Source organism: Gnatocerus cornutus, unplaced genomic scaffold (assembly GCF_029298725.1).
Source record: "Gnatocerus cornutus isolate USDA-ARS CGAHR unplaced genomic scaffold, icGnaCorn1.1 ctg00000023.1, whole genome shotgun sequence".
Classification (NCBI taxonomy): Eukaryota; Metazoa; Arthropoda; class Insecta; order Coleoptera; family Tenebrionidae; genus Gnatocerus; species Gnatocerus cornutus.
In genome coordinates, this window is record NW_028275375.1 from 3314944 (window position 1) to 3334385 (window position 19442).

Sequence of the window (19442 nt, forward strand, 5' to 3'; positions counted from 1 at the left end):
TCGAATTAGAAGCGTTTAAATTTGCGGAAAGTAAAATTATATTCTTATTTTTCCAAATCTAATTCGGTCGATATACAGAGTGATCAAATAAATTGTAAAACAGTTATCTAGTGAGTTATAGATCCGTCACTCACCGACGTTTGTCAATTTTTTGACGTATCATCTAATCACATAAAAATTAAACTGATCTCGCTGTCTGTAGTATCAAAACCATATAAAAAAATCAATATTTTTTTAATCGAGATCTGAACACTTTTCCTCGAACGTAGGTGTATAAACGCACGCAAGTGAAATTCGTAATAAAATACCTCAATTTGTCAACGTCAACTACTCGACATTATCAAATCCACATCCGTCTTTTTAATCAAAGACGTGACGTTCCATCTCAAAGATGAGTTTCGAGTAACAAAAATGAATGTTCGTAATTTTTAATGAAGGTGTAATTGGTTTCAATGTATACATTTACAGTTTCTAATCAGCTAGACATTCTTCAGGGGGTTCATTGTCACAGTCAACTCTATCCGGCCAGTCGCAAACGTTGTTTTTGACGTTAAAGAGCAACCCATCGGGACATGGGATGTTGTTTGGTACTCCATGAGAACAAATGTAAAAACTGGTACAATCTTCTGAAGGGAGCAACACTGGATATGCTCCATCCGATGCTGGACATTCTCCCACGGGATCTTCAAACAGTCAAAATAGAAAAAAAAATAGGAAAATTTGACTCTCACCTGATCTAGCGATGGCTAGAATTCCGAGCAGAACAACACTTATCAGAGTAACTACCTTCATTTTCACTTGATGAATGATTTACTATGTCATTAGACTCAATATTATATAGAAAAATCACGGGTTTGCCATACAATTGCTAATCCGTTTTAGAGATTAGTACGTATCTTGATTGATGAATGATTGAGTGAAAAATTAGCCACGCGGCTTTTCGGGGGTTTTCTTTTCGATTAACCTTGTCGACATTGCATTTGTGAAAAACTAAAACAATGTAAATCTGGGCACTCGTTGTTACTTATTTGGATTAAATTTGGATTAATTTTTTTCAAATCAAAGTTCACAAATCATCTAATCAGAACAAAGGTTTGATTAATGTGGATTAACTTGACAAGATTTATAGATTGAAGATTAAGATTGTGTGCGTTTTTTTCCAATTTCCACGAAAAGTTCTGCTGGTATGAAAAACAAACTGATTTATTTAGGTGGTTTAAAATACCCATAAAGCGAGTTATAAAACAGAAAGTATTGATAAAAGGCGTTCGTCACCTTGAAACTCGTGGGTAGCAAAACTTAAAAAAAAACGGTGCCCTTTTGTTTGCTTATCTAGAATTAGAAGTGAAAATAATTATTCCTCTCAACGAACGATTTTATCAAAGAAAAAATTTTTACTCAAATCATTTTACGTTATCATTTCATAATGTTCTGTATTCTATATTCTACATATATTCATAATGTTCTGACACTAAAACTTTTTTCTAAAACAGAAAATTTTGAATCCGAAGTCAATTTTATTCCAACAGATTAGAATTTTTATGTCGGATTGAGTAATCAATTAAGTTTTCTAATGTACAAGTAAATTAAAGTAAAGTAAATTTGCGTTTTTATACCTCGTTTTACGCAGAATTTTGCGCAGATTCCAAATCTGGGATTGAAATTCAGATCTAACAAGAAGTAATTGAGTTATCGCCGATCAAAGTTTCGGGTAATTGATATTCATTTTTCCTAATTTTTCCTAATTTTTAAAGTTAAATATCTCGGAAACTATTAGAGATATTGAAATGCGGTTTGAACCATTCTTTTTCTCGGCTCATTTTACGTTAGAAAATGTTCTCAAAAGCCCAAAATTCGATAGTCGATTTTTCGCGAAAAAAAATTCCAACGCAAACGATAAAAAATTTTCATTTTTTTGATTTTTGGCCATAACTCATAAACTATTTGTCTGATCACTCTCAAATTTAGTCAGTTGATAGATCTTAAGCTCCTCTTTCGATTGCTGTATAACATAAAGGTATTACACGTCGTTTTCACCTTGAAAGCAGTGATTGAAAATCACCTCAAAATAACCTCTTCAAAACAGTTTTTGGCCAATGCCTCGTTTATTTGTTAAGCGAATTAAACAAATTTTGCCTCACTTTACGCAAAATGTCACGCTGAATTCAAAGCTTTGAGAATTTTTAATTTTCGTCAACACATAACTGAGTTATGACCGTTTAAATTTTTGGGTTGTTGCCAAAGGGCTAAATTTTTGAAGGTTTGAAACAATTCGTCTTTAATATCTCGGAAACTAGTACAGATATTAAGATGCGGTTTGCGCCATCGTTTTTCTCGCTATTTTTTACATAAAAAATAGTTTTTAGATTTTCCAAAAGTCGAAAGTTGCAGTTTTTCGCGAAAATTCGGGAATAAAACTATAATAAATCTCGCTTATTTTTGGAGTGAACTTATGCAGAATTTTCCGCAGATTCTAAATCTGGGATTGAAATTCAGATCCGACAACAAATAACTAAATTATGGCCGATCAAAGACAATCGGGTGGTTACCAAAAGGTTTTTTTTCTACAAATTAAACCAAATAAAAATACAAAAAAGTACGATTTGTTATTAGTTCTTCGCAAATATCTCAGCAAAAAGAAATCTACAAGTCTTATTCAGTTCTTTGGAACGCCTGTTTAATTGCCAGTTCAATAAAGAATCACAAAATTTGATGACTTTATAAATAGTAGTGAAGCAAAACTGAAAAGAAACAGAAGTGAACTTGCTTCCTTTTTAAAAAAATATCTCTGAGTCCTGCCCTGAAGCATGCAATAATTCTACTTTAGCAATTGCTTCACTGTTATGAAAAATTCATTTTCATTCTCCAAATTTGACGGAAAATATATAAAAAATATTTCCTCCAACTGCATGCTTGGCAAAGCCCTAAAGAAACCAAGAAATGAAACCATCCTGGAACAAATTTATTCATTCGTAGACTTACATTTTATCAGAACGAAATGTATATCACAATAGTTTAATCAGAATTAGATCACTGAAAATAACAAAGTTAGTTTAAAATATGTGACTAGTCAACAACAGATTTGCTTAAAATTCATAATCATAACTTTGGAAGGGCTTACATTTCTAGATTGGAAAAATATTGACGTTTAACACCTTATAACTCTTTCTAACACGTTCTAATAATTTCACAAACCTTGCATAAGAGATGTACGAAAAAACTTCGTCCTTTCACACCACCTCTTGTCTAAACGTGTAAAAATAGCTATAAACTAACAGATCACCAATTATTTAATACTTCTTAAATTCGCGCTTGATATTTCGTTACATTCGATCCATTTGGCCAACTCTTGCGTTAATTCAGGTCTTTCTTTCTTGTTACTCTCCACGTCGTCCCCGGAATAATTTACTAAAAGTTCATTAACGACACTCTCAGCGTTGCAGTTCGTTAATCTTGTGCGACATAGAACAATAGCGTTGATGAAGTTATCTGAAGGATTCAAAAACCGATGCTCCATGTAGATACTCTGTTCATCCCAGTAGATGATCTGGAAGAAAAAAATCTGTTTTCTTGGTCTCTATCAATATCTATCAGGCAAAATAAACATCTTGTGGATCTTTATTTGATTGTTCTAAACAAATAAAAGATAAATGTCAAAGAAAACAATTTTTTGCGAATATCTTGGCATGGATGATAATTCCCACGGTAAAAACATTTAGTTTTAGGATAAAATTTGACAAAGTTACGGAATTTAAGTGAAAGTCATGAAAATTTTTAATTCGTCTACGAAATAAATATTTCTAAAAACTCAATTTTTTGTTCAAAAATTCTGAAATTTAGAGCAGTACATTAGCAAGTTTAAAGTAGTAAATTTTCCAAATTTCACATTTCAAAGATAAAATCTGACAAAGTTACGGAATTTAAATAAAAACCACGAAAATTTTTAGTTCGTTTTCAAAATAAAAATTTCTAAAAACTCTATTTCTTCTCTAGTTCGTTTTCAAAATAAAAATTTCTAAAAACTCTATTTCTTGTTTTAAAATTCTGAAATTTAGAGCAGTACATTAGCAAATCTAAAGTAGTAAAATTTCCAAATTTCACAGTTTTAGGATAAAATCTGACAAAGTTACGGAATTTAAATAAAAGCCATGAAAATTTTTAGTTCGTCTTCGAAATAAAAATTTCTAAAATCTCTATTTGTTGCTCTAAAATTTTGAAATTAAGAACATTAGATTAACAAGTCTAAAGTAATAACATCTCTAAATTTCACAGTTTTAGGATAAAATCTGACAATACTACGAAATTTAAAAAAAAGCCCTGAAAAATTTTAGTTCGTCTTCGAAATAAAAATTTCTAAAAACTCTATTTCTGGCTCTAAAATTTTAAAATTCAGAGGAGTACATTAGCAAGTCTAAAGTAATAAAACCTCCAAATTTCACAGTTTTAGGATGAAATCTGACAAAGGTACGGAATTTAATTGAAAATTATGACAATTTTTAGTTCGTCTTCGAAATAAAAATTTCTAAAATCTCTATTTGTTGCTCTAAAATTTTGAAATTAAGAACAGTAGATTAACAAGTCTTAATTAATAACATCTCTAAATTTCACAGTTTTGGGATAAAATCTGACAATACTACGAAATTTAAAAAAAAAGCCCTGAAAAATATTAGTTCGTCTTCGAAATAAAAATTTCTAAAAACTCTATTTCTGGCTCTACAATTTTAAAATTCAGAGGAGTACATTAGCAAGTCTAAAGTAATAAAACCTCCAAATTTCACAGTTTTAGGATGAAATCTGACAAAGGTACGGAATTTAATTGAAAATGATGACAATTTTTAGTTCGTCTTCGAAATAAAAATTTCTAAAATCTCTATTTGTTGCTCTAAAATTTTGAAATTAAGAACAGTAGATTAACAAGTCTTAATTAATAACATCTCTAAATTTCACAGTTTTAGGATAAAATCTGACAATACTACGAAATTTAAAAAAAAGCCCTGAAAATTTTTATTTAGTTCGTCGTCGAAATAAAAATTTCTCAAAACTCTATTTCTGGCTCAAAAATTTTAAAATTCAGAGGAGTACATTAGCAAGTCTAAAGTAATAAAACCTCCAAATTTCACAGTTTTAGGATGAAATCTGACAAAGGTACGGAATTTAATTGAAAATGATGACAATTTTTAGTTCGTCTTCGAAATAAAAATTTCTAAAATCTCTATTTGTTGCTCTAAAATTTTGAAATTAAGAACAGTAGATTAACAAGTCTTAAGTAATAACATCTCTAAATTTCACAGTTTTAGGATAAAATCTGACAATACTACGAAATTTAAAAAAAAGCCCTGAAAAATTTTAGTTCGTCTTCGAAATAAAAATTTCTAAAAACTCTATTTCCGGCTCTAAAATTTTAAAATTCAGAGGAGTACATTAGCAAGTCTAAAGTAATAAAACCTCCAAATTTCACAGTTTTAGGATGAAATCTGACAAAGGTACGGAATTTAATTGAAAATTATGACAATTTTTAGTTCGTCTTCGAAATAAAAATTTCTAAAATCTCTATTTGTTGCTCTAAAATTTTGAAATTAAGAACAGTAGATTAACAAGTCTTAATTAATAACATCTCTAAATTTCACAGTTTTGGGATAAAATCTGACAATACTACGAAATTTAAAAAAAAAGCCCTGAAAAATATTAGTTCGTCTTCGAAATAAAAATTTCTAAAAACTCTATTTCTGGCTCTAAAATTTTAAAATTCAGAGGAGTACATTAGCAAGTCTAAAGTAATAAAACCTCCAAATTTCACAGTTTTAGGATGAAATCTGACAAAGGTACGGAATTTAATTGAAAATTATGACAATTTTTAGTTCGTCTTCGAAATAAAAATTTCTAAAATCTCTATTTGTTGCTCTAAAATTTTGAAATTAAGAACAGTAGATTAACAAGTCTTAATTAATAACATCTCTAAATTTCACAGTTTTAGGATAAAATCTGACAATACTACGAAATTTAAAAAAAAAGCCCTGAAAAATTTTAGTTCGTCTTCGAAATAAAAATTTCTAAAAACTCTATTTCTGGCTCTAAATTTTTAAAATTTAGAGGAGTACATTAGCAAGTCTAAAGTAATAAAACCTCCAAATTTCACAGTTTTAGGATGAAATCTGACAAAGGTACGGAATTTAATTGAAAATGATGACAATTTTTAGTTCGTCTTCGAAATAAAAATTTCTAAAATCTCTATTTGTTGCTCTAAAATTTTGAAATTAAGAACAGTAGATTAACAAGTCTTAATTAATAACATCTCTAAATTTCACAGTTTTAGGATAAAATCTGACAATACTACGAAATTTAAAAAAAAGCCCTGAAAATTTTTATTTAGTTCGTCGTCGAAATAAAAATTTCTCAAAACTCTATTTCTGGCTCAAAAATTTTAAAATTCAGAGGAGTACATTAGCAAGTCTAAAGTAATAAAACCTCCAAATTTCACAGTTTTAGGATGAAATCTGACAAAGGTACGGAATTTAATTGAAAATTATGACAATTTTTAGTTCGTCTTCGAAATAAAAATTTCTAAAATCTCTATTTGTTGCTCTAAAATTTTGAAATTAAGAACAGTAGATTAACAAGTCTTAATTAATAACATCTCTAAATTTCACAGTTTTAGGATAAAATCTGACAATACTACGAAATTTAAAAAAAAGCCCTGAAAAATTTTAGTTCGTTTTCGAAATAAAAATTTCTAAAAACTCTATTTCCGGCTCTAAAATTTTAAAATTCAGAGGAGTACATTAGCAAGTCTAAAGTAATAAAACCTCCAAATTTCACAGTTTTAGGATGAAATCTGACAAAGGTACGGAATTTAATTGAAAATTATGACAATTTTTAGTTCGTCTTCGAAATAAAAATTTCTAAAATCTCTATTTGTTGCTCTAAAATTTTGAAATTAAGAACAGTAGATTAACAAGTCTTAATTAATAACATCTCTAAATTTCACAGTTTTAGGATAAAATCTGACAATACTACGAAATTTAAAAAAAAGCCCTGAAAAATTTTAGTTCGTCTTCGAAATAAAAATTTCTAAAAACTCTATTTCTGGCTCTAAAATTTTAAAATTCAGAGGAGTACATTAGCAAGTCTAAAGTAATAAAACCTCCAAATTTCACAGTTTTAGGATGAAATCTGACAAAGGTACGGAATTTAATTGAAAATTATGACAATTTTTAGTTCGTCTTCGAAATAAAAATTTCTAAAATCTCTATTTGTTGCTCTAAAATTTTGAAATTAAGAACAGTAGATTAACAAGTCTTAATTAATAACATGTCTAAATTTCACAGTTTTGGGACAAAATCTGACAATACTACGAAATTTAAAAAAAAAACCTGAAAAATATTAGTTCGTCTTCGAAATAAAAATTTCTAAAAACTCTATTTCTGGCTCTACAATTTTAAAATTCAGAGGAGTACATTAGCAAGTCTAAAGAAATAAAACCTCCAAATTTCACAGTTTTAGGATAAAATCTGACAAAGGTACGGAATTTAATTGAAAATGATGACAATTTTTAGTTCGTCTTCCAATTTACGACTGTGGTACACAAAAAAATAAAATTCTTAAAATTTCTTAATACTTTTATATCTCAAAAATGGTAACTTCTACGAAAAATATTTCGAGATGTTATTTGTGGCAAATTTGATAAGGTACAATTTTCACAATAAGTATTTTTGTCATTGGAATCACCAGTGACAAGATATTTGCACATATTTGTTTTCTTTGACATTTACCACAACTTTTTTAGCAGCACACCTTTTCATGGGGACTTTTGACATTTTGTTTGAAACAATAAAATGAATGTCCACACAAAAAATCAGCCTTATGGGAATTATTCCAAGCTTTTGAATTTTTTTTATCTATTTTGCCTGGATTACGAAGAACTTACTTTAGTTGTTATCGTATATCGGTTGAATAATTTAATAAAGCGTCGATATCTTATGGTAGAGGCACCAAGAACCAAACTCCCTCCGTTCCTTTTGATGCACTTATAGAGGCCTGTTCGTTCGTAGAAATCTATTTTGGCGAAATCCAGCTCACGTAAGAATCTCGCGTTGTTCATATGAGTGAGCATCGAATCGATATCACTAGTTAAGCACACTCCTGAAAATAACTAATCTAGACAATACCAAAAAATCCTTTTATCCTCACCATTGATAACAGTTTCGCTGAGCAAATGAGTCTTTTTCTTCGAAATTTTCGCCAGAATCACACACAAAGAGGCACGGAGAAAGTAGTGTATCTCAAAAAACGAATAGACAACAAAAATAAAAACCAAAAACCCGAAAATAACATAACACAACACCATTATTTTTAGATGGGCGAGATTTTTAATTGGATGGTTACATTACTGCACCGTGACACATTCGCAGTAGCACTCGCTTTGAAAAACATTGTTATGAAATGTACGAATCGCTGACAAAGGCAAAATTTGATTAAAACAGTCGGGACGATGGTTAGACAGAAATGAAAACATAAGAATTGGAAATTATGGTGGATTTGTTGTACACAGGCGCTTATTTCAAATGTCGATAATGTCGCACGCACGCGCATTTTCCCAACGTGGGCTCAAGATTAAAGAAATGCGTTAATCGGTAATCGATGGGTCATTCAAGAATGTTTTATTCATGAAAGATGGATCTTTTTCGGATTAGCATCAGAGGAAGTTAAACGAGAGCGATTATTGTTATCTGTATCATTTATCTTTTTTGCACGTCTTATCAGTAAGATTAGAAAATTACTCGTGACAATAAGAAGAAGCACTTGGAGGAGTTCACGCTTGTACTACTTCTATAATTGTTTAGTTTGTTTTAAAGAAATTGTGGCACTTCGTACCACCTTATTAAACGTCTAATTGTTTTCGTTTTCTTGATGTTTTTATACCAGACTACTTTCATTGTCATTTTTTATTGCTTAACGTTTATGTAAATCTGCGTTTTGTTTAAACAATCGTACAAAAAATGAAATACAACAACATTTATTGCAATTTTATATTAGGAGAACATGAGTTGATAGAGATTTTAGTTTATAGCGAGCGTTAACTTTCACCGTATTTTTTATGCTAACGGCGCTCAGAAACTTCGTGACTGATAGGCAGACAGTTATACAATAAAGAACTACAAATTCAAGAAGTTTTTTATCGATTTAAAAGTTGCCAAGGAAAAGGAACAAAAAGAATACTAAACAGATTACCAGTGAGTTATTTTTATATGTTCGTTTAAATGATTTTTTTCTTGTCTTTTTTTAGTGTTGATTCTTTCGAATTTCCCAGATTCTCCAAGATTCTATAAATTCTTCCGGATTCTTAAATTTCAATTTTTTGTGGCTACTTTAGAATCTCGTTTGGAATTTTTTACTTAGTTCCATATATTCGGAGTTCACTAAATTTTTCGAGTTTGTTTCATATTTTGTCACTTCTTCAAGTTTCGTTAATTCTCTGGGATTCCCTAGTTTCTTAAGGGCTCTAGATATTTTTATGTTACATAGAAATAGAAAAATCTAAAATATATGTTCATAAGTGTGATAAAAGTAGTAAAGTGTCTGAATTTCTTAAAATTTCTTAAAATTTTGGTTCGTCTCAAAATTAACAAAATTATTACTTCATCTAAAATTTTGGAAATTGATAGAATTAATCAGCGAGACAAAAGTACTAACGCCTCCAAATTTCCATCGTGTACTTCTTAAATTGTCAAAATTACGCTAAATGTTTTAAAATAAGAAACAATTTTGGTTCGTCTAGAAAACAAAAATTTCTAAAAATTCTATTTTTACTACTAAACTTTTGGAATTTAGCAAAGTTAATAAGCGAGTCAGAAGTAGTAATGCCTTAAAATTTCATTCTTATATTCTTAAAATTCGGGAAAATACGGAATTTAATATAGAACTTTGGAAATTTTTAGTTTGTCCTAAAATAAAAACATTCTAAAAACTCTGTTTTTGGTTCTAAAACTTTGCAAATTGGCAGAGTTGATAAGAGTATTCAAGATATTAACGTCTACAAATTTCATTTTTGTATTCTTAAAATTAGCGAAAATACGAAACTGAATCTACATAGAACATTAAAATTTTTTAGTTAGTTCTAAAATAAAAAAATTCTGAAATCTTTCTTTCTAGCTCTAAAAATTTGAAATTTGCTGACTTCATAACAGTATCAAATATATTAACGTCTCCAAATTTCATTCTTCTACTCTTAAAATTAACGAAAATACGAAATTAAACATAGAACAATAAAGTTTTTTTAGTTCGTCCTAAAATAAAAAAAAATGGAAAAAATTTTGCTACAAATTTTGCAATTCGACAGAGTTAATAAGAATATCAAAGACAATAAAATCTCCTAATTTTATTCTTGTACTCTCAAAATTAACAAAAATACGAAAATTAAATCTAGAACATTGAAAATTTTTAGTTCGTCCTAAAACAAAAAAAATCTAAAAACTTGGCTTTTGGTTCTAAAATTTTGCAATTCGACGGAGTTAATAAGAGTATCAAAGATATTAAAGTTTCCAAATTTCATTCCTGTACTCTCAAAATTAACGAAAATACGAAATTAATTCTATAACATTAGACATTTTTAGTTCGTCCTAAAATAAAAAAATTCTAAAAACTTTGTTGTTGGTTCTAAAATTTTGCAATTTGGCAGAGATAATAAGAGCATCAAATGTATTAATGCCTACAAATTTAATTCTTGTATTCTTAAAATTAGCGAAAATGTGAACTTGAATCTACATATAATCCTAAAATACAAGAATTTTAAAAACTCTCTTCCGGGTTTAAAAATTTTGCAATTTGGCTACGGTAAGCGGTACAAAAGTATTAAAGGGTCCAAATTTTATTTTCTAGTTTCTTGCTCGTATTCTTCCCCAAATTACTCCAAATGTCGCTTTCCTCCCCAGTTTTTAGAGCCATTTTTTAAATCGTTAATAAATAATACCAATTATACACCATGAAATGTTTTTTCTATTTTCTTTAAAAAAATATTCGTTTATTTAATAAAACAACATATACAACATTAACACTCTCTAGACCTGGATGGATATAAATACAACAATCTAAACATTAACATCTATAAATATAAAGTACATTTAGCACATAAAGTGGAACATCAGCATTTCAGGTGGTCAATCTTCAGACACAAAATTATTCCAAAAGTGGAAGACCGCTATAAAAACTTGAAATAAATACAAATCTAAACTAAACTACAACCTAAATAATACTGCAGTTTCTACTTCCTAACTTCTTAATATTCAGGCATGAGTTTGATACGATTTGTAAGTCCTCGAAGTCCTTTTATACCTCACCGTGCAGAAGAGCAACATGGAAGAAATTAGTCCAAACAACTACAAAATTCGGTTATTCTGGAAGTTTAGTTGATGATCTTACTTGTATGAATGCTACCACTAGCCCCACAACCCCCACGATGTGGAGTCTCTGCACGAACCACATGTGAATCTGATGGTAGCACCCGGAGCCGTAGAAAAAGTCGGCATTTCCGGACTTTCCACACTCCTCCACATAGTACGAGGAAAGACAACAAGTGTCAGGAACCCATTTCTTGGAAGGCCAAGCGTCTATCATAAACCAGTCTTCATAGTTGTTGACTCCACAGCACTTAAACTACAAGAAAAATTAGTAATTTTCGAAGTAAAACCAACGAGGATTACTTCAGATTGGAGATTATCCCAGATGTTAACTAAACTGTTGGGCCCAGTAGCAGTGACATTGTAGTGGTGCCACAACCCATTTTGCAATTCTTGTCGGAAAGTGTGGCCTAACGACACTCTAAAAACGAACGCAAGAGATCCAACGAGGAACTCAGCTATGAACATGAAAACAACCAAACTGAAATACTTCAAAAGACATTAAGTTGGACGAGTTATATCCGCACTTACTGTAACGAGCATGCATCTGCTTTGGAACCAAGAGCCGCAACATGCAAGAAATGATAAGATAAAAGTTATTGTCCCGACTGCAATGGCGAGGGAATCTGCGCTGAGAAGAGCATATTGTGGTAACAGAGACGCGTATCCTTCATAGGCTATCCGCAACCAGATCCCGACTCCCAGAAGTCCACAACCGGTAATCTGCAAAGGTGAGAATACTAATTGGTTGCGTGACAATTGTGAGATTAGAAACCAGCTTTGTTTCTCATGTGAGAGGATGAATGGTAATTAGTCTTCGACTTACCCAAAGAAGTACATTAAGCCAGCAGAATAAATGTCTCACGCACGTGTAGCCGCTTCTGGACATTATGAAGTCAGGATCGGTTGTACCACAAAACTGAAAAAATAAGAGTTTATGAATATTTACACTTTATCAGGAACTTCAAACTTTAAACCGAGCGATAACATTTCATTGCTGGTCATTTAAAAATAACTTGCTAATCGTGCTAATAAATATTGCAGTTTTTGCACGGTACGAAGGTTGATAGCTTGGCAAATTTTCTGTAATGTAGAATCTTTCAACAAAAACTAGAACAGAACACCAACGCCTTTTACAGTTATTTGCTTCGTTTAAATGTGTATTTTATGTACACAAACTCGTCTTGGATCGGTGAATATTCCTACGTATTACACGCAATAAAAAAATAAAGATAAACTCCCCTCTCGTCTTCCTGATACTATTGATAGTGCTGAAAGGGATCACGAGAATGGGAACCGTTATTGACATCGCACGTGAACCAGGTTTTCAAATACAGCTCGTGACGCATTTTCAAAGTAAAGAAATTTAACCCGAGTGCGATGTAACGGAACTTGAATTTCCTTTTAGATATTTGGAACGAAGGAAGCCGCAAAGAGTAAAAGGAAATTAAGTATCCAATTAGTGTGTTTATATAGCCCGCAAATTTGTACATGTATTTACTAGTTGATTCTGGATAGTTCAAGTTATTTTTTCTTGGCATAAAATCGAAGTTTCGACGTTAGTTGCGGACAGTTAGACACAAGGAGACTGAAATAATTTTCTTTGGAAAGGGGGCTATTTTTGACTTATTAACTGAGCCACATTTCAGACAGAAATGCTTTAGGGCGCACGAATATTTCCAAGAATTGGAAAGTCGCAAAGTTTTATTAATGCTATATTTTAGAGCAAAAAAAAATTGAGTAAACGACACAACTTTTGAAATTTTTATTTTTTTTAGAATTCAACAATTTCCAACAGAATAAAATTTGTAAATTTTGACATGAAAATTTTAACTTGCTCATTAATTGTGCTAAATCTCAAAATTTTTTTATATTAACTTTATAATTATTTTTTTATATTAATATTTAATATTATATTATTTATAATTTTATATTACTATCTGTAATTTTCGTAATTATAGTGCTATGTCAAAGAAATTTTGGAAAAGTACTGTCTTTGACTTATTTATCAACTGTCCCAAATTACAAATTCAATTGAGCAGGCAAAAGAAGTTTTTTAATTTTTCAAATTTCTTGAAATTCAAAATTTCCCAACACTGAATATATAATCTGCAACTTTGTTAGTTTTGGCACTAACAGTAAAACTTTGGGAGTTTTGTCTATTAAACTTGTTCATTAACTGTGCTAAATCTCAAACTGATACAACAGATGATACAGGTTTTAAGAGAAATATTTTAGAACGAACCAAAATTTTCGATCACTTTACTTTAATATCTGTCATTTTCGTAATTTTAGTGTAATGGCAATGAAATTTTGGGAATGTACTGTCTTTAACTTGTTTATCAACTGTACCAAATAACAAAATCAATAGAACAGGCAAAACAAGTTTTTGAATTTTTCAAATTTCTTAAAATTAAAAATTTTATCTACACTAAATAAAAAACTGTAACTTTGTTAGTTTTGGCGCTTCAACAGTAAAATTTTGAGAGTTTTGTCAATTAAACTTGTTCATTAACTGTGTTAAATCTCAAACTGATACAACAGATGATACAGATTTTCAGAATTTTTTTTAAGAACGAACCAAAATTTTCGATCATTTAACTTTAATATCTGTCATTTTCGTAATTTTAGTGTTATGGCAATAAAATTTTGGGTAAATACTATTTTTGATTTGTTTTCTATCTGTACTAAATTACCAAATTTTAGAGCAGACGAAACAAATTTCAGAAATTAATTTTTTTTCGAATTTGGCAAAAAATTTTAAGACTAAATTGAAACCTGCAACTTTAAGGGTTTTGACAGAGTAACAATGAAACTTTGGGAGTTTACTCTTTGACATTGGTATTAACTGTAGTAAATATTAAAATGAAACAACAGACCTACAAATTTTAGAAATTTTTATTTTTAGAACAAACTAAACTTTTCAAAAACTTTTATTAACATCTGTAATTTTTGTAATTATAGTGCTATGTCAAAGAAATTTTCAGAAAATAAGTCAAAGACAGTTTATAAATTATGTCAAATTACAAAATCAGCAGAGCAGACAAAACAAGTTCTTGAATTTTTCAAATTTCTAACAATTCAAAATTTTTCAAGGTAGAAAAAACTGTAACTTTGGAAGTTTTGGTGCTTTAACAGTAAAATTTTGGAAACTTTGTCTATTTGACTTGTTCATTAACTGTGCTAAATCTCAAACTGATAGAACAGACGATACAGATTTTATGAATTTTTTTTTGGACGAACCAAAATTTTCGAAAATTTTATTTCAATATGTCATTTTCGTAATTTAAGTATGTCAAGAAAATTTTGGGAAAGTACTGTCCTTGCCCTATTCATTAACTGAGCCAAATTACAAAATCAATAGAGCAAATGAATCAAGTTTTTAAATTTTTCAAGTTTCTTGAAACTCAAAAAACTAAAAAAAAATCTGTAACTTTGGAAGTTTTAGTGCTTTGACTGTAAAATTTTGGGAGTTTTGCGTTTTGGACTCGTTCATTAACAGAACAAACGATACAGATTTTATTTTTTTTTTCAGAACAAAGCAAAATTTTCGATCATTTTATTTTAATATGTCATCTTCGTAATTTTAGTGTCATGGCAATGAAATGTTTGGTAAATACTATTTTCGCGTTGAATTTTACCTGTACTAATTTACAAAACTATAGACCGGACGAGACAAATTTCAGATTTTTTTTTTTCGCATTTGGCATTTTTTTAGGACTGAATTAGAACCTGTAACTTTAAAACTTTTGGCAGTGAAACAATGAATCTTCGAAAGTTTTTTCTTTTTAACATTGTTATTAACTGTTGTAAATCTCAAAATTATAGGACAGGCCATACAGATTTTTGAAATGTTTCTTTTGAAAACGAGCCAAAAATGTCAAAAAATCTATCTAAAAAAATCTCTAATTTTGGTAATTTAAGCGATATGATCATGCAATTTTAGGACCCTACTGTATTTACCTTACTTATCAAGTGTCCCAAATTTCAATATTCTAGACAAACAAATTAATGCTTTAGAAATTTTAACTTTCGGAATGAACCAAAAAAATCCAATATTTCATGCTGAAACTTGTAAAATTGACAATTATAGGGCTGTCATAATTAAATTGCGGAAGTTGCAATTTTTGCCTTTCTTATTTACGAGTTACGCAAACGAGACAAATTTTAGAAATTTTAAATCAACCATTAATCTTTGAATTTCTTATTAATTGTTCCAAAATAAAAAAACTGCCGAACTTGAAGATTTCCGCAATTTTTGCCCCAACAATCAGTGCATTCTAATCAGATTCCAAGCTGCAGTTCAAATATGCACTTCCAAATTTTTATACAGTGCAGACAACAAACAAACGCAACAATCTTATCTCAACGATTTCACACTTATTTTTATGAGAAATTTAAATATGTAAATTCCGATATCTCCTATGCAAAGAAATATTAATATTGCACGTTTTCACAGAAAAACTGGGACAAAAAACTAATTACGCCTCATCAAATATCCACGGACGCAAATTAAAATTTCACATTTATAAATAGAGGCCACTTCAAATAGAACTCTGATGAACGACCGTTCTGGTCGTGGAGCCCAAGAACTGCTTAGGATTGAAATTAACAAAAACTAGGGATTTTATTTCGGCCGTTAATTAGCTACACCGTTACCTATTGTCTCTTCTAAATTAACGCCTTGCATGGTAAACGATCAAGTGCAACCAGGAATTTCTCAGAAAGCACTTCTCGAAAGTAATACATCAGTTTTTGCGATTTTTCTACGACAAAATTATTGCGGTCTCACCGTACTTTCACCGCTATAATAGCATTTTCCACGGTTAATTTACCATTCCTGGTACTATGAACCAGGGACCGATCACGATGCAATTTTTGATGAATCATTCCTATTTTTTCAAGGCGGAAGTTTGCGAAACACCTTGAGAAGAACACATTTCCTATCTAGATTTGAGGAGAGTTTTTTCTCACACAAGAGAATAAAAATTTAGATCTATGATTATAGAATTAGAGATAACAATACCGGATCAAGGCTAAGTAAATAATTTTTTAGACAAATAATGGGGCGCCACGAATTTTCCTCGTTTGGAAGATTAATTAAGGAAGTCTCTAACAACAAACAAACCGTGTAAATATAACTGGCATTCATACGAATAACGTGCAAAGTTTTACGTCTATTTATAATGAGCGACTTTGTACACAAAATGTCAGACTTAATGATCCGCATCTTTAATAAATGCCACAGTTTTCAATCAAAACAAACATTCAATTATTTTCTAATTTAGTAACTTTTTGTTATTAGTGCCCGGAAACATAATTCTTCGCCTTACCTTTAAATCCGCGTACGAAGACGATGTACATCCCAGTTAACACGTGCGTTAAATTTATTACATTTCACCTGAATTACGTAAGATAAAATGATAATAAATCCGCGTCAATGAAATTTCGCGGTGTAAATCAACATTTTGCGTTGTCAGACACATTACATTGTAAGTCGGTCATAAACAAACACCACGAGAAGGTCAGGTTCGTACTGTACACTAGAAAGCAGTCGACATGTTTTGAACGTCCCACTCAAAAGCATCGGATTATTTCGTTCTATTCCGCGCTATTCAAATACCTGTCAGGTTTAAAGAATAGCAAACAAAAGGAAGAATAGAAAGTTGGGCTTGTATGCCTGTAATTTTGGATGAAAGATAAAAGGTTTGTAGTTTGACGTCCAAAAACTGACTGCGGCTCGGCAATGGAAATTAATTTGGGAATATTAATAGAACAACAGGATGATTTAAATATGAATAAGGTCTATGGAGCTACATTTTATACAGTGGAACCTGTATAAAACGGAATCGCATGGGACCGTTTGATGTTTCTGTTTTAGAGATTTTTTTGCAATTTTTATTGTTTAAATCAGATAATTATTTGTCGGCTTCTCAACACACTTTTTTTTAAGAAATGCCAACAATTTGAAGCTTTGAATTTAGCTTGAAATTGTAAAAGTAATCATGATACTTATACACTAATTTCTTTACTTCTTTGTCCTTGGTAACACGAATTGTCCGTTTTCAACTTAGATTTTCTATCCATTGGCCAATTTTTCGTTAATCCGATTTTTATTTTTTAACAGATGATGAACACATTGCTCCATATTTAAATTGAGTTAATAATTGTTTGACACTTAAATTATCACATTCTTGAACTCGGTTTAACTCTATCCAGTCCGCGGATGACATATTTTCGAAAAATTCCCAATTGTTACTAATAAATAAATAAATACGTTTATTGCCCAACAGAATACAAATTCTATTAACAGGACAAAAAAGAGAAAATTATTATAGTTAACAAAAAATTTAAACTAAAACAAAAACAATACTATAACTTTCGAACAAAATTAAACACTTGAATATTAGAATCTCACTCAAAACCTTCCCTAAAAACAAAAGCTACATACTGGAATAAATAAATAGTTGAAATTTTTCAGAAAAGACATCCCTTAATTTTGCCATGTTCATGTTATACAGGTGTCCGGAAAGTCGCGCACCACCGTGATACTGTATTATCGGACAATGCCATAGATCACCGGAGAAATGTTAAAAAAAATCCAAGTCTTCAATTTATCGAGATATGATGGATTGAAGAGTAAAAGTTTAATGCCAAAATTAACGATTGCTGTGCAATAATTTTAGGTTCAAATGAATTTGTTACCTAAAGGGCATTTTGCGCAAAAGCATGGTGCAAAAAAAATTGGAAAAATCTTGTAAGAAATGCCTGAAAACAGTTAACAAAATTTTCGAATCAACAATGTCGATCAGTGTGGCATCGTTCACATGAAACTATAGTTACATTACTCGTTCATGGTTAACAACTTTGCAAAAAAATAGCAATGCGGAAACAATCCGCCGACATAACAACGACTGCAAGTTAAATTTCTTTATCAAGCTGAGTTGGGAAACACCGCGCTAAGAAAATTTGAAGCAGTAATTAAAAAAAAAACCGTTTTAAAAATCCGTGTTCGCGTTCCGGCATATACAGGTACTTTTAAAGAGTAATTCTACCGTCAAAATTTTCCGTAATGAACAGATTCCGTTTTACACAGGTTTCAGTGTAATAAATCAATAAAAATGATAAAATAAATATGTTTAGGCAACCAACAATACACCGGTTAGCTGCCGGACTGTATAAACGAATTTTTTGTTATTGTAAAACGGCTCAAAAAACTGAGTTGAACTACTAATAGCACGTCATTATAACTACCAAGTAATAATGTAATGCACCGTAAAAGAAAAAAAAAATTCAAATTGTGCTTAATATTTTACTAAAAATTAGAGAATGAAGTTAGCGGGCATTATGGTAATAACGCCCCGGTTGTTAAAAAGAAGTAACAATAGATGAGTTTTTAGGCCTACATTAATTAATTGTGCCTACTTCCTTTGGTTCAAAATCCCGTTTTACACAACTATACTTTTGAGAAGCGACTTCTAATAAGACTTTAATTGTTTGTCGCGCCCAGTAAATGCTTTGGTGCGATGCAGCCTCTTCACATCTTTCTTAATATTGTTAACAGCCCCTCAGAGCTCCCACGCAATCATACCTAAGCACCTTGTTCTCTCTAGAACCGTTTGAAGGCCCTCCTGCATCTTGCAAATGCCCTTAAACAAGACTTCTACATTCCAGATCTTCCTTAAGGGCCACAATAGCCCCAGGACTCCGAAAATCCATCAAAAATGGTTATAATTAGCTACATGCCCCCCAGAGCTTCAACTGAAAAGCAACAGAGATACTTTTGAAGGACACTGACAGGGGACAAAGTACCTGTAACATGGGGGCTTTCTTGAACTCAGTTTTAGCCGTGTTTTTGATAGAGCCTGTGATGTTTACCATTTTTCCTGTTTTTTTTAACCTCAAAACAAACGTCATCGAAGGCAGTGACACATGACAGTGATAGCGTGACCAATGATACCAACCTGACAAAAAAACACCAAGTCGCAATCGTCTCTTAAGATAAAAATAGTTAATGGTCAGTAACTCTAATGGTCCTAGAATGATATT

The 19442-nt window shown here is 30.7% G+C and overlaps 2 protein-coding genes across 3 annotated transcripts; both read right to left on the reverse strand.

Annotated features, from left to right (window-relative positions):
• Positions 1–2941: 2941 nt before the first annotated feature.
• Positions 2942–8702, reverse strand: LOC148166408 (protein THEM6-like). Its single transcript, XM_088048886.1, has 3 exons — positions 8188–8702; positions 7925–8139; positions 2942–3547 (listed from the first exon to the last, which is right to left on the reverse strand). Exons 1-3 carry the CDS (start codon positions 8342–8344, stop codon positions 3287–3289), a joined length of 633 nt encoding a protein of 210 aa, XP_087905012.1. The 5' UTR covers positions 8345–8702; the 3' UTR covers positions 2942–3286.
• Positions 8703–10969: 2267 nt separating this feature from the next.
• On the reverse strand, positions 10970–19345 carry LOC148166409 (tetraspanin-9-like). Of its 2 annotated transcripts, XM_088049110.1 has the most exons (7): positions 19206–19345; positions 18985–19154; positions 12220–12312; positions 11925–12116; positions 11697–11882; positions 11416–11649; positions 10970–11372 (listed from the first exon to the last, which is right to left on the reverse strand). In XM_088049110.1, exons 3-7 carry the CDS (start codon positions 12280–12282, stop codon positions 11280–11282), a joined length of 768 nt encoding a protein of 255 aa, XP_087905236.1. In that variant the 5' UTR covers positions 12283–12312; positions 18985–19154; positions 19206–19345; the 3' UTR covers positions 10970–11279. The 2 variants fall into 2 exon arrangements, with proteins under 2 accessions (XP_087905236.1, XP_087905235.1); XM_088049109.1 differs by lacking the exons at positions 18985–19154; positions 19206–19345 and adding an exon at positions 16727–16986.
• Positions 19346–19442: the final 97 nt, after the last annotated feature.

Excerpts from the sequence above, each read along its gene's own strand:
- LOC148166408 (XM_088048886.1), bottom strand. The coding sequence starts at position 8,344 with ATGGTGTTGTGTTATGTTATTTTCGGGTTTTTGGTTTTTATTTTTGTT. Across the intron at positions 8,140-8,187 it reads CAGCGAAACTGTTATCAATG|GAGTGTGCTTAACTAGTGAT; the intron begins GTGAGGATAAAA and ends AGTTATTTTCAG. Across the intron at positions 3,548-7,924 it reads GATATACGATAACAACTAAA|ATCATCTACTGGGATGAACA; the intron begins GTAAGTTCTTCG and ends TTTTTCTTCCAG.
- LOC148166409 (XM_088049110.1), bottom strand. The coding sequence starts at position 12,282 with ATGTCCAGAAGCGGCTACACGTGCGTGAGACATTTATTCTGCTGGCTT. Across the intron at positions 12,117-12,219 it reads GGCTTAATGTACTTCTTTGG|ATTACCGGTTGTGGACTTCT; the intron begins GTAAGTCGAAGA and ends TCACCTTTGCAG. Across the intron at positions 11,650-11,696 it reads GGGATAATCTCCAATCTGAA|TTTAAGTGCTGTGGAGTCAA; the intron begins GTAATCCTCGTT and ends TTTTTCTTGTAG.